A 14,358-nucleotide genomic window follows, 5' to 3' on the forward strand; every position below is an offset into this window, starting at 1 on the left:
CTACAAACGCCCCATGTGGGTTTAAGCAATTGAATGGCCGTCCCCATGGCTGACACCAGTAGGTCCGCTTGTAAGGCAGGATTCAAGCGAGACACAGCATTGGCCATTGCTGTGAGGTGCGGGAATGGGAATTTTTGTTTGTATATTATTTGCTTGCTTTTGAGGAATTTTAGGTGGCATGTCTTTTATGTAATGAATGCATTTTTTAACCACTTTCAGAACAATTTCTTGCTCAGGCTGTTAAAATATGCTCACGGTGCCAGGGAAGGCCGGTTTTTTTTTTTCACTATTTTGGTTTGAGGCAAGTGACTGGACGAAAGTTCTTTGTACAGAGCTGTCCAATGTCTGTGTTCATTGAGGAGTGTAAAAGATTAGTAATTAGACGTGTGCCCACCAAGATGCTTACATTAGGAAATTTTTGGTTCTTTCTTTTTTTTTGCAGGGATGCAGCTTCGCTTGTACATCATGAATTAGAAGAGACCATCATCGTGAGCAGCTGGAGGCTACCAGAAGACAAGCATATTTTAGACGTGCTAAATTGTTCAGGCAAATGTTGACAGTACTTTAAATTTGTAGTTTTCCAGTGCAACGTACGGTGCATGACCAAAGAAGGGAAGAAGGATACTTGAAGAAAACAGCACAGCAACAGGGACAAGAGAGAAGATGAGACTTGATTTGGCGACCTGCAGCACGGAACTTAATGTTCCACGTACCGACTTTCAACATGAAAGCCGCGCACCTGCCTCCTGGCACTTCGCCTCGTTTAGAGCCATTTGCCCCGTTCCTGCTCGGGCAAACACTGTCGTTGCCGTTCCCTTCTTGATAGGCATTTGCCGGCTTCGTGGCATCGTCTAACTCTGAGGCTGCATGAGATCCCTCGCAGTCAGTTGACCCTAATTTGCCTTGTGGCAAGTCGCCACTCATTTCCGGGTCCTCAAATGACCTGGCCGGACACACATCGGACAGGAGGCAGGTTCGCGGCTTTCATGTTGAAAGTCGTAACGTGGAACATTAAGTTCCGTGCTGCAGGTCGCCACATCAAGTGTAGCGAGACCGGCCGCATTGGTATGGTTAGACGGGGGCAAGGGCTATGCTCCTTACGCAGCACGTGGTTCGTACCGGCGCGCTAGAGAGAGCGGGCCCTCAGGTGCGTCGTGTGGTCAGGGATTGGGACCCATCGAGGTCCAGGACGTGTTTGATCCTGGAGGGCACCAGCTGTTTTCTTGCCCCGCTGTGGCACCAGTCTAATGAGCGCAGCGGCCATTAGGTGTTAATCGTGTCGATTGAGACACGTGGGGGCTCGAACGCACACAGGGACGCTCGGTGCGACCTAGGACACTCACGTGGCAGCTAACGGACCCCATATCAATGCTACTGAACGCTCCAGTTGCGAGTGTGTGTGTGCGCTCGGCCGAGCAGGACAAGGGTGTGTACTTGGAGGTGGTGAACTGGGTGCAACCCACCAACTTGGACGCCGTGTTACGGCGCACGGCAGGCATGCCACTGTGTGTATTTGGCTGTGCAATGTGCTTACGTTATGTTGGTTCCCGAGTTCATTTTGCTTTTGGTTTTGTTGGTGTCAGTGCTGGTGTAGCTGCGGGATGTCACCCACAGGGTGGTTTTGTGACCCGTACCGATCCCTTCTTTGTTTAATTCTAAAAGTGGCATTTGTGCCCTTTGTAGAATCTTGGGAAGGGCGTGTAAGGGATCGGTAGTGTACGCGGGGTCATCGGAACGCGGCTGGGGGCGCTCAAAGCGAAGCGTCCTTTCTTGGAACGCGCCCGCTCGCGAACACGCTGGGAAGAACGGTGTCCCCCGCCCCGTGGTAACGATTCACGGACGTGCTGGCATGAATGTATATTTGTGTTTGTTTTTATTTTATTTGGTGGTAGAGAGGGTGGTCTACCTTGTAGAAGCCTGAGCGCTGGCCATGCCCTTGAAGAACCAATCAGGCTAAGAGCACAACATGATTGGAAGCTACGAAATGTGGGCCGGGCCTTTAGGGCTTTAAAACCGGGCCCCGGAGCTGGAAGCGAGGTTCTGGGCTAAGGTGAGATGCTATGCATCTTCGGCTACGCCGAGTAGGGGCCTCCCCTAGTGTTAGCCAGATCCACCTTTTTGTTGTTGTGTATCTCTTTGTCGCTTAATATGTCTCGAGTGCCTGAACTTGTATGCAATGTAAATATCTGTACATAAACTTCAAGTATTCGCCTTACCCCTGCGTTTCGACCCATCGCGAGAGCGTCGCTGACGGGGCACCCCTGGTGCAAAGGAACGCTTCAGTCTTCAAGTGAATTCAAACCGTCTCTGGCGGGGCACCTCTGGTGCGAGGAAAGAAGATAAAGAGAACCTGAAATTTACTGCTTCCCTTGCAAGTTCTGCATCCCGTAGGAAGGCCAAGAGTCACGACAACATTTCGACAATAGAACTTGCCTCTCTCAGGGGCAAAGACAAGTCTGCTTGTCGAAATGTTGGATAGCAAACCTTGTTCACTTTGTGCTGTCAAGGGTCCCATGTTTCTACCTTTTATTTACCGTGGATTTCACAAACGCCCGAAAAGAAAATTTCATAGCACCACTCATTCTTTCTGGCTTGTTCCTCATTCCATGGGCACTTTTTTCTTCAGATATGTGCTAGCTAGACTAGGTTTCAATTCTACTGCATTAGGCTGCTGGCCAATCACATAAAAACAGCGATTACAGTGCTTCTACCACACAGTTCGAGTGATTTCACAATAAACTTTCTCATATAAATCACTATGTTGCATTAACGATCGAGAGATCAGGCTAGTGTTCAGTGTCAGTGAATGCAAGACTAAAAAGCAAAACAGGTGCATGCAATCTATCGCAAGAAACTTTGAGCACATGAAAAAAAAATTAATTCTGAACATGATTATAATCGCTGCTCATATTTACGGAGATACAGAGTTTTAATAAACGAGCCCTCAAATGAAATAAACAGATGTGTTTATTGCAACTTCACAAAAGAGCCATAGCTCCAAACGAAGTGTTCAGCACACTACACATATCACAGCTGGCCCATAAGATGGGCCCTGTCCACAAAAACATGAATGATAAACATGCCAGATAAATATATAAATATGTAAGCAAAATGGCATAAACTGCCATTTTATACCTAGCACATTCATGTGTGGCATAGAAGCAGTCCCACGTCAACTTCAAATGGTCTTCCGGCAGCATACAGAGGTAGTGATTACTGAGTTGACTAGATAAATGGAATCTTGTAGCATAAAGGTACCACTGGTCGAAAACACTGGCTTTTATGGTGGCAAAGAGTCATGTGATGTCGTGTCAAGAGTTCTAGCCAAAATGGGAATATATACAGAGTGGAAAAAGGTGCAGTGTGTTTGTCTACTCCAAAAAATAATGCCGCAGTTAAAGTTAGTGGTCAGTGTGGAATAAGTGATCGTCACACAGCATTTGAAAAAAGCCAAGCATGCCCCCATCACTCCATTAGCCAGCTGCATATCTGTTATCGTGTCTACCATGCAGTTAAAATTTGTTCCAAATATTATGTGGGATCAACTCATGCGCTTTATGTGTTCAGTCATGGATAGGTTAACCTGCAAAGCCGGACTGATAAACAAGAGCTACCAGTGGCACCATGCAACTAAGAGAATTCCAAACAATAACGACAGAAAAAGTAAACGAGAGTGCAGACAAGTGTGCCTTTGTCGTGGCCTTATGTGCTTTTCCATTAATGTGTTTGCGAATGCTTCTAGTAATGACAAATTTTTTTTTTATCACGTTTCAAAGTTATCACTGCAAGGGCTATTCCATTGCGCACAAGATGAAGGCCCAGTCTCGTACCAGTAGTGTTTATCTCGTCGTTTACTTGCGCTCGCATGGCCGCATACAGCCGCAGTAACTTTTGGTCGTCGCTCCCGCACCTCAGGTTGGCATGTCCACGACTGGACATGCCTGATACTGAAAGGTACGAAAATCACCACAGAAAGGCTGTCAAAAACTTCCACTCTCACAACTGCAGGTTCCCTACAGACCTGTAATGATAACTTAGGCATAGCCTGCGTAACATGAAATAAAAACAGAACGGACAGTTAGAAACAAGAACAGTGGCACGCTCAGAAGGTGTGATCACAACCCCAAGTGGTATGTACAGGTTTGCCTGCAGGTTCACCTACAAATGTATAGCCACAAAAGGTTCTGAGGGGCAAACTTAGCAAAGAACTTCGGCAAACACGTTATCGCAGTTTTCAAACAAAGGAGCAATGTGAAGACAGCAACGTGCGCATATTTAGTGAGTCAGAGGTCAACGCATTCAGAGTGAGCCAGACAAAGGTAAAGGATGTTTCTGCACACAGGTGACAATGTAACAGTGACTTAGACATGGCCTGCGTAACATGAAATATGAACAAAATAAAAACTTGGAAACAAGAACTGTGGCACTCTTCGGAGGCTGTGTCAGAACATGAACTGGAGTGAAAAGGGCGAACCAGTAGTCATAAAAGAAAGAACTTATTTAAGTGTTCCTGCATATCAGTGTTTTTGTAAAGCTCCCGAGACTGCATAAATAGGATAGTTAAACAAAACGACTATCACACTCATTACAGGTGGAAGCTTTTCAGGTGGAAACCTATGGCAGAAGCTCAGCCTGTACTGCCTGCGCTTTAAGTGGCTCTGTGCACACCCATGTAGGCAACTGCCCAGTCAATAAAAGCCATTTGGAACTAGCATAAACGTAATCAACTGAAGTCTGACTGCTTTCAATTGGTTTCCAATTTGTTCCAAGCGCATTTTGGCTAGTCAAAGAACACCAACTGGAACTGAACAAAATGTAACTGGAGATAACTGGAATCCCACTGGTTCCAACTAGCTTCGAATTGTGTTTTTGCCAATCCGTAATGATCAACTGCAAGTGCCCAAAAAACACAGTTGGAACCAGCTGCAATCCGACTGGTACCAATTGATGCCCGACTGGTTCCACTTGCGTTTTGATCAACTGCATCCGGTGTTTTTTTTAACCGGCATTGCACACTGGTTAAGCAGGAACTCTCAAAAGGACTGTGTCATGTCTAGGAAAGAGATCATGGGCTGCTCAGCATGGGCCCGGGTGGGGTTCCCTCTTCTTCTTGGCAGATCTCGATGGTGATGGGGCCGTACGACTCTTCCTGGCTCAGATGCACCAGGCCACGCTTGTGCATTCCTGAAAAGGGAACCACAGGCTGTCAAAGCAGCACCTGCCGGTCACACCTCCCTTTCTGACACCACCAAACACCTACCGTCAGCAAGAATTTCGCAGAACCAGCAGCACTGGCCCTGACATGGAAAGTGCACAAGGCTTATCAAAATACTGAAGGTTGCGTCAATCACAGTTTTGTTTTATATTACATTTAGGTTGGGTACTTGCCTGATTCAGTCAGATTTATTTGGAAATCTCCGTCGTCTGTGGCGCCGGCAAACCAAAACTTAAAGGCTTTGCAGCAGTAGTACCCGTGGCGCCACCTCACGCCCACCGGAGAAACGAGTGGTTGATTTAAAGAAGGGCTCTTGTCTTCTGCTCGTGCCATTGTAATAAAATTTAGAATACAGACTAATGATAAAAAGCTAAACCTTCCCCGGAAGCTTTATCAGAATAGGCACAGTGGTTTAAACGTTGACTCTCCCGCCTGGCGTCCATCATCATCAGCCTGACTACGCCCACTGCAGGGCAAAGGCCTCTCCCATGTCTCTCCAATTAACCCTGTCCTTTGCCAGTTGCGGCCATCGTATTCCCGCAAACTTCTGAACCTCATCCACCCACCTTACTTTCTACCGCCCCCACTATGCTTGCCTTCTCTTGGAATCCACTCCGCTACCCTTAAGGACCAGCGGTTATCTTGCCTTCGCATTACATGCCCTGCCCAAGCCCACTTCTTCCTCTTGATTTCAACTAGGATGTCATTAACCTGCGTTTGTTCCCTCACCCACTCTGCCTGCTTCCGATCTCTCAATGTTACACCTATCATTTATCTTTCCATAGCTCGCTGCGTTGTCCTTAACTTAAGCTGAACCCTGTTTGTTAGCATCCCCCCTTAAACAATTTCCTCTCTACAGTTATGGGAGAGGAGGACAGGCAAGGAAAGCAGGGAGAATCGAGACTTACGCAGCAGCGAGCCAAAGGTGGACGCCACTGCCCGCTTGTTGAAGACGTCCGGTGGGGCCAGCTGTTCCAGGGTGCACATTCCATGCTCATCACTCAGCTGCTGCAGTCGGGCCCACACCGGCAGCCGGGTTGGGGCTGAAACAGTCACACTGGTTTTGATAAAACTGCAAAGCAAGGAATGGGGTCTAGTGGATCCCTGCATCCTCCAGCCAACCATCAGGGCAAATACTACAGTGCAAACAAGTCTAACATGACAAATTCAGACCCAAACAGAGCGGCTGTTACTCTTCGCTTGGATTGATATTTATTTCAAGTGGAATAAAATTTGAAAGCAAAATTGGAGGGGACACATATAAGCCCCGCCTTAAGGGTACGACATGCTAGCACTAATGGGTTAATGCCCATACAAGCGGAACTCGTCACTCCCGACTTTACATTCACAGAACCTTGGGAGTCCCCATGCTGCTCCTGGCGCACACGAGCGCTGTTTCAATGATGTGCCACTGCCCTGTGATGATGGCAGGTGTCGCCACCAGCGGGGCTTGTGCGACTCAGATTGCTCTTCCCAAGCAACCACTCGTTATTTTAAACTGCTGCCTGCCAGTTTGCTCACATTTTGTAGGCGGGTTGTGATGGCTCAACAAGGTCACACGACCTAGGTGATGCATCTACGCTGCTTCTTTGGGGATTTTTTGACCACAATGCCGTCGCCGCTGGATTTTCTGCCCAACGGGAGCCTTAGCACTATCACGCTAAAACAGCAGTAGGCAGCAACAACCCATACACTAACAGAGTACTTGATTAAGCAATCAAAGCAGTGCTTTCAATGTTTCACTCTACTGGTCAAAAGTAACAAATTTCTTGCCTTTATAATTTTTTCGCGTGATTAGATAAGCATGTGATGAGAAATTGATAGAGAGAGAACAAGCAGATTGGTTTCTTGATAACACAAACAACGTGAAGTAGGGAGCAGGGACCTTCAAGGTGCTTAATCAACGTTGAGAGAAGATGACTTGTCCTGTTGAGGACAAGTCCAATAGTTGAAACATGGTCTATGCGCACTGAGGCTCCCCACTCCCATGTTCAGTTTGTTTGTGTTGTCACCTGATGAGGAACATGATTAATGTCAGTAGCCAAAGTGCATAAAAAACAGCTAATGGAATGTTGAGAGAGAGAAGCACGCACAAGCACTGATTAACAGAGAGTGCTTGTCTGTGGCTCTTTCTGTGTCCCGTCACATTTTTTTGCGCAGCGAACATGAACCAATTTGCCCAAACTCTGCAAACATAGTTGCGACATCTGGTGTACGGAACTGATGTCAGTAAAGACTGAAGCGGAAATTTGCCCAAATTTCCGCTTTAGTCTGTACTAACTTCCCTTCCGTAAACCAGATATTGCAACTGGGCTTGCAGCAATTGTACTGAAGAGCTGGTCAGCCTTGTCGCGTGCCTGCTTTACATCCGTATGAGGACAAGGTACACAAAGACCGTCGTAGAAACTTCTTGAGGTCAGGGGCCCACCCCTGGCACCTCTCCATCCCAGAGAGTGGGGAAAGGTTCACCTTCTTCTCGGGGCCCAGCTGGCAACAGGGGGCTCATGGGGGGCACCCTGAGGGGGGAGAGAGCACAGCACTGCCTCAACACACCTGCAGTTGAGTGCTTCACCTGCCTTTGCAGCACACATGAAGGGAGCCGCTATAATGCAGGATAGTTCAACACACATGTAGTTAAGGGGGGACGAGGGTCTTAAAACTAACTTTTTTATTTCTCGCTAGAATCTCATGAAATTTTGTGAACAGATGCGTTTTTCTCTTCTGATCCCATATATGTAGTCATAATTGAGCTGGAGGCCTTAAATCTTACAGACTGGAATGTAGTTAGGCAATTTCTTATGCAGCTTTAATGAGCTTTCTCATTGCATTTTGTTGCTTTTATTTACATGAATTGATAGCCAGAGAGTTCCCACACCCGGTGACATTCTTCGTTTTTCGCTAAAGGCATGTCATCCTGATATACTATGCTGAGAGTAAAAGGTCGCAGTATATGACACTGCAACTTGTTAAGCTAATTGTAAATTGCTAGCTATATGTAGCCTAAACAAAAAAGTAAGAATGTCACCGGGTATGGGAATTCGCTGGCTATCAATTTATGTAATTAAAAGCAACAAAACGCAGTGAGAAAGTTCATTAAATCTGCGTAAGGAATTACCTAATTACATTCTAGAATTTAAGATAACTTTTGATCTAAGACCACCAGCTCAATTAAGACTACATATTTGGAATCAGAAGAGAAACACGCATCTGTGTGCAAAATGTCATGAGATTCGAGCCATAAATAAAAAGATCAGTTTTAAGTCCTTCGTCCCCCCTTAAAAGCACCAGCTGTATGGGATCTCGCCTGTAAAGGGCGCTGCTCTCAACCAACACAAGAGTCTATCAACCCAGTGCCATGGCCTGTGTATATACTTATTCACTTGCTCGAATGCGGCATAGGCGAGAGGGAGATGGCTTTCTGCCCCTTCAGGACTGGGATGTAGGGGGCTCTCGCCGGTTGTGGCGAGAGTTCCTTGCCCCAGGGGACATTTGCTAAAGCAGTCATCATCGCTGCGGCGGACACAGTTGTTACGAGATGCGTCTCTTTTTCAAATCTTTCCTCTCACAACTCAACTCTACCCTGTCTGCATGCGGCAGTGAATGTGACTCAGCTCAAGCTAGTGCACAAGCCCATGCACTTTCCTTTTCATATTATCTTTCTTTAGTTACACAACAACAACAACAACAACAGCAGCAGCAGCAACAGAAACAACAATAGCGACAACAATAAAGGGTACTCAGTTCGGTTCCCCTAGCTCGACTAATTCAGTACAAAGGAAACAGCCAGGTACTGTATCTATACACTGATGCACATTTATCAATTTGAGTTATTTAATAGAGTAAACTGTGAGTTAATTAAGAAAGCAGAATTAATGAACCAGACTGCACCTGCAGGTGGAGTAGACAAACTGGCATTTGGTACAGCTGTGCAATGTAGCAGCTGCGTAATGGACAATGCCACCCTCCCAACCACCCCCTCCAACAGCGACCCATAAATTCTGTACATAACATGACATCAGCCGAATAAAGCGAATTTCATTGTGCCGTGCACACTCGATGGTGTACACTACTGTTTCGAGGCAATAAAGCATAACGGTGCAGACAGAGAGGAACATGTCAAATATGTGCACTCCACTTCAGAGAAGAGAACAGGCTCTGTATTCTGTTTTGCCCGCTTGTTATTATTAGCCCACCACTCACGCTTCCAAGGGCAACTCTGCCTGCTGCTCCTCGGGAAGTGGTAGCTCCTCTTCCAGCACCGGCGGCAGCTGTTCCGGCCCCATGGTCCCTGCACAGTGACGACATCTCAGTAGCGCACCCAGAGGCATTGTTGGTGCCCTGCCCAAAGCATAAGCAGCTAAGCACTTCAGCAGGTAAGCACTTTGTCTTATCTTGCCTATAACAAATTGGATGGATGATAAATCTGGCCTGTTTTTATTTCGTTGGATGAGCTGGTAGCTCCTAGGCCTAACGAGCACTCGTTTTGCAGAAGTTGTTCACTTCATTCAGACCAGATGGTGCTACTATCACCGGAGTTATCGTTGCGTCTGCATTTCAATAAATTTAATGATGTAACATAAAGGATAATGTCTTGCAGAGTACAGTGGTGAGCAGCCTTGTCTAGAGCGCTTGAGCAGTGCGCACTTGGTAACAAAAACCGAAATTAGAGAGCAGCCCCTAATTACAGGGCAAAGTTTTCGTGCCTGCTTTGTTTACGAGGCTATCTGGCGCTACTTCCGTGCAAGCGTTGCAGCTGGACCATAGAGGCTGCCACAAAATCTGGATTTGTTTGCAAGGAAGTGCACCGCCCGAGCGCTCTAGACAAGGCTGCTCGCCACTGTACTTGTGTTTACTGTGAGCAAACGTGCATTTGCTATTCTCAAATGCTGTTTGCTGTTGAAGCATCCTGCATCATTATCATGTGCAATGTCTGGCATCGAGACCCCGCTCATCATGTGCACAGATGGTCATTCGCTAGCGACGCGCCTACAGTGGTGTGTTTGACATGCCAGAGGTGGCTTTTTGGTGTCTCTTAAAGTTTTCTACAGCTGCGGTGCTGTGGCTCTGCATTGAGGTCACCATTAGCTGGAAAGGTACCAAATGGGCACTGCAGCTCCCTTGGACGTCCTGTGGACGTTTAGGATGTCCACTCATGGACGTCCTGTGGACATCCTGAAAACCTCTGAAAAGTTCGCCTGCAAAGTCTCCAACACATACATGAAGAGAAACACAGCATGAAGTTCTTTTTAGCTCATCCCTTTGGTTTATTTACTGCAGGAAAATGAAAGCCTAACAGCGGCATCTCGCAGTTCTTGCTGCGTCTGCACAAAAGGAAAGAAAAACGTAATTTACTGCCAGCACAACAATCCAATCACAGCAGCAACTTGTGTTTAATGATGTTGCAGATGGCAAGTCATCATGGCCTCTTCATGGTTCAGCAAGGCAACGAGTGGGCATTGTGCAGCAATTGAGTACACACTACAAAATTTCCTCGCTGCTTCTTTTTCCCCTCAAGATAAATGTAAAATGTCATTTTGTGCGAAAAAACTAGCTGTCTTCTATTCACCATCAGTGACTGATGACTGCAGCGGCTGACATCTGTCACTGCAAAGCCATGCATAGTTGCGTACATTATTTAATTTTTTTAAAGTACGTCTGTTGGCCCTTATGATCACAAAGACCAGAGGTCTACTTAAAAACAAAAACTGATGCGGAGAAGAGTATCTTAAATATTGTTTTTATGGACAGAATCCATTGAGTGAATGAAGAACCTTTTGTTTACCTCTTTATTATGGCATCCGATGCGAACTAAAAAATGTATCTGAATTTTTCTTCTGCCGCATTTGATCCACTACTCAGCAAAAAGCAACAGTGCCAACGGACGTTTTACTGCGGCAACCCCAACGCACTGATATCCTGCTGCCACCCACAGTAGCAACTGAACTGACATCCGCTTCCGTCGTTTCGACTAATCAGGTGAGGCCGAAAATGACGGTTTTCATTATGACACAAACTCGGAATCGGGCCCTGCTCTCAGGATTCCTCCGTGCTTCTTTGCTAACTTGATCCTCTTCATGTTGTTGCTCCTAGATGTCGGTTACTCTCCGATTTTTGAATAGTTTACATAGTTGAATTGACACTGACAGTGGCGGGTATCAAGAGATGTTCTCCCAACGTACTTGAACGGGCAGCTGACACACTGTGCAGTGAATGGAGCCCCTCACCTCTCCTGGGGACACCTGGCTCCTCTTCTTCCTCCAGTGTCTCCATTGCCAGTGCAGTCACGCTGCCAACAAGCAAAGGCATGAAGCAACCGAACCAGTAACACACAAAGCTCTGCAGAGGGACAACCTACATCTCTACAATCGTCATTACTATTCCTCCTTCCACCGGGCTTTACTGTGCCCCAATGGGCATTAAAACTCCCCTGGATGTCTTGTGGACGTTTAGGACATCCGCAGGACATCCAAGGGAATTTCAGTGTCCAATGACATGTTTGCATAACGTCCTGTTATTACAATCCCAGTGATTCCAGGCGTGCTTTACTGCTTCATTTCTTGGCAATTTCCAAAGTTTCTGTATTTCTAAACAATTGCACTATATTTAGAAATGTGCATCTCATTTTTTCAAAGCCTGTCAATTTAGTTCCTTTCTCTGTATTGGTTGTTCTTTTCTTTCCCTCGTTCTTTTGCAAATCAAATGGGTGTCTTTTGAGTTTTGCACATTGCATCATCATCACCTCCTTTGTGATGGTATCCATTCCATGTTTTTGTTTTGGTTGCTTCCTACCCCTCCGAAGCCCCAGTGTGGGTGCTATGCATATTGCATGAATGAATGAATCAATCAATCAATCAATGAATCAAACAAACAAACAAATAAATGGCAGAGCACTCACGAAGTCCTGGCCAGCAGCTGCCCCTCACCACCTGCACACGAGCGAGAGATTGCAGGACTCGTCAAACCACTTCCGTAGCAGTAGGGACAGCACACAGGGCAAGAACGTCGCACTGTTTTAGGAGTGATATGGGAAACCAACCTGTGCCCTACCAGTCATCTCAACAGAGATGATGCACCAGTGTTTTTCAGTGGTATATGCACACACTAGCTGCAAAAAACGCACATGCTCCCAGCTGATGGGAGAAAAGTGTGAACACCATTTCAAAACAACACGCAGTCTGAACAGATGTGGCATGCAATGAGGCCCATATCAGTGGTAAGGCTTGATAAGGAGCCTGCCTTGCAAAATAAGGTGCAAGGCAGAAGTCTTATCAGAAGTTTTATATCACAATCTGTGATCAGTACACTGAAAATTTCAGTACTTGACTTTTGTCGACGTTCCATGTAACTATAGATCTTTCTGCACATTTAGGACTGAAAGTTAATGAAGGCGTATTGTAATTTGGTATTTAAGGGCAATGCTGGCTTCCTTCAACACTCTGAGTTGGCGATAGTGCTGCATTTCTTAGATTGCTCTCTCTGCATTGCAATGAACCATGAAAGGGAAAATGGTAGCAGAGACAGGATGAGGGCAGGGAACCAATGCGGATGGCATATCCTAGTCGAAATCATGAAGAGGAAGTGGGCTTGAACAAGGCATGTGATACAAAGGCAAGATAAATGATAGTCATTAAGTGTAACGGACTGGATTCCAAGAGAAGGCAAGCATAGTGGGGAGCGGATAAGATTAAGAAGTTTTTAGGGACAAGGTGGCCACAGCTGGCACAGGACAGGGTTAATTGTAAAGGTATATGGGAGAGGCCTTTGCCCTGCAGTGGGCCCAGTCAGGCTGATGATGAGAGATAATGAGTGATGGGTAGATGAAATGGCTCTTCAAAACAACAAAAAGGGCACTGGTACTCAGTTGCATGGTCAAAGGCAGTGGTTTACGTGATGCAAGATGACATCATAGATATTATCAACGAGACTTTTGCATGCGTGTTGTGTGCCTAAATTGCAAGTGTAAGCAATGAAACCATTCATGAAATGCCTAAGGTCGCTGAAAATAGGCCTGCACTTTTTCAGCCAACAAATGCAAACTGAGTATCAATACATGGATCAAGTTTGTGATGCCATGAACACAGGTTTGTGAGTGGGAATCGTTGCAGTTGTGGTCATGAAGTGGGAAAATTTTAAACTTTATTTATAGATGAACATGATGCTGTACAGCAACAAAATTTGGCATAAACAGCCATGGCTATTTTTATTAATTTTTATTTTTATTTTTTTTATTAATGGAGTCACAATTACGAAATCTTTGGAGAACATGTATTCTTACGTAGCTTCAAAATATGTCATTTAATTTTATGCCAAGAACATCCTTGAAAACTTTTTGCCGAAAGCTTTCAAGAAATTATGCTGCAGAAAGCTTGCATTTAAAATGCATGCCATTGGTTTCTCTTGGCCTCAGAGAATTCCATAAGGGTCAAATTATCATCCTGCCCATCAGAGGCATTGAGTTATGATGCTTTGAAATTGTCATTTCAGAAGTAGGAATACAAATTTTTCTTTCCTTTTCTGAAGTGGCACCTTCAAAACGCTTGTCCTGTGTGCCTCGAGTGTCGTCCTTTTTTGCGCTGTCTATCAGAAACCCAGAGTTTCCTGCTACAGCTGCACAAACAAATTGACTGAAAATGCAGTGCAGTGTGTCAAGATGTGTACAGTGCCGCACATTTGTCCGAGTGACAACGTGGGTCTGTCCGTTCAGGGTCCATGCCCTTTTAGGCAGATCAGGAGAGGAACACTAGTTCAAGTGACTGGCATGGATGCTCAAAGTGTTTGCAAGCGTATGTGACAATGAGCAGCAGCACTTGCTTTTGCAAGCAGTGATCCTGTGGCACTCCTAGCCTCTACAATGTAAACTGGAGCATCAAATAAGCAGGGGCAGAGTTAATGAAAAGGAAAAGCACGAAAATGGGACGGCAAAGAGAGACAACACAGTGCTTGCGTTAATTCTCTTCATTTCACCATCTTTGTACTATTCCCTTGTGGTACGTTGAACGCAGTGGGCTGCAGTGGTACCCCAGGGGGCAAATTTAAGGGGGGGGGGGGGGGGGGGGGGGGCGAGGGCAGCCACTCTAGCCTCGGTGAAAGATGTTTGGTGGGAAAGCCACAAATGCCACCATTCCTGTCAATCAAGAAAGTTA

General features: G+C 46.0%; 1 protein-coding gene across 6 annotated transcripts in view; it reads right to left on the bottom strand.

Annotated features, from left to right (window-relative positions):
• Window positions 1-2,949: 2,949 nt before the first annotated feature.
• Window positions 2,950-14,358, bottom strand: part of LOC149347918 (uncharacterized) — a 51,776-nt gene continuing 40,367 nt past the window's right edge. For 5 of the 6 annotated variants that reach the window (XM_089587743.1, XM_089587744.1, XM_089587742.1 and 2 more), the window contains 6 exons: window positions 12,111-12,141; window positions 11,440-11,501; window positions 9,416-9,503; window positions 7,685-7,731; window positions 6,124-6,258; window positions 2,950-5,184 (listed from right to left, as the gene is read on the bottom strand). In XM_089587743.1, the coding sequence (XP_089443869.1) occupies window positions 5,066-5,184; window positions 6,124-6,258; window positions 7,685-7,731; window positions 9,416-9,503; window positions 11,440-11,501; window positions 12,111-12,141 (482 nt within the window). In that variant the 3' untranslated portion in view covers window positions 2,950-5,065. The remainder of the gene's footprint in view (window positions 5,185-6,123; window positions 6,259-7,684; window positions 7,732-9,415; window positions 9,504-11,439; window positions 11,502-12,110; window positions 12,142-14,358) is intronic. The other variant, XR_016292698.1, reaches the window with a different exon arrangement.

The sequence above is a fragment of the Amblyomma mixtum genome, chromosome 4, assembly GCF_055824585.1.
Source record: "Amblyomma mixtum isolate Tamu chromosome 4, ASM5582458v1, whole genome shotgun sequence".
Taxonomy (NCBI): domain Eukaryota; kingdom Metazoa; phylum Arthropoda; class Arachnida; order Ixodida; family Ixodidae; genus Amblyomma; species Amblyomma mixtum.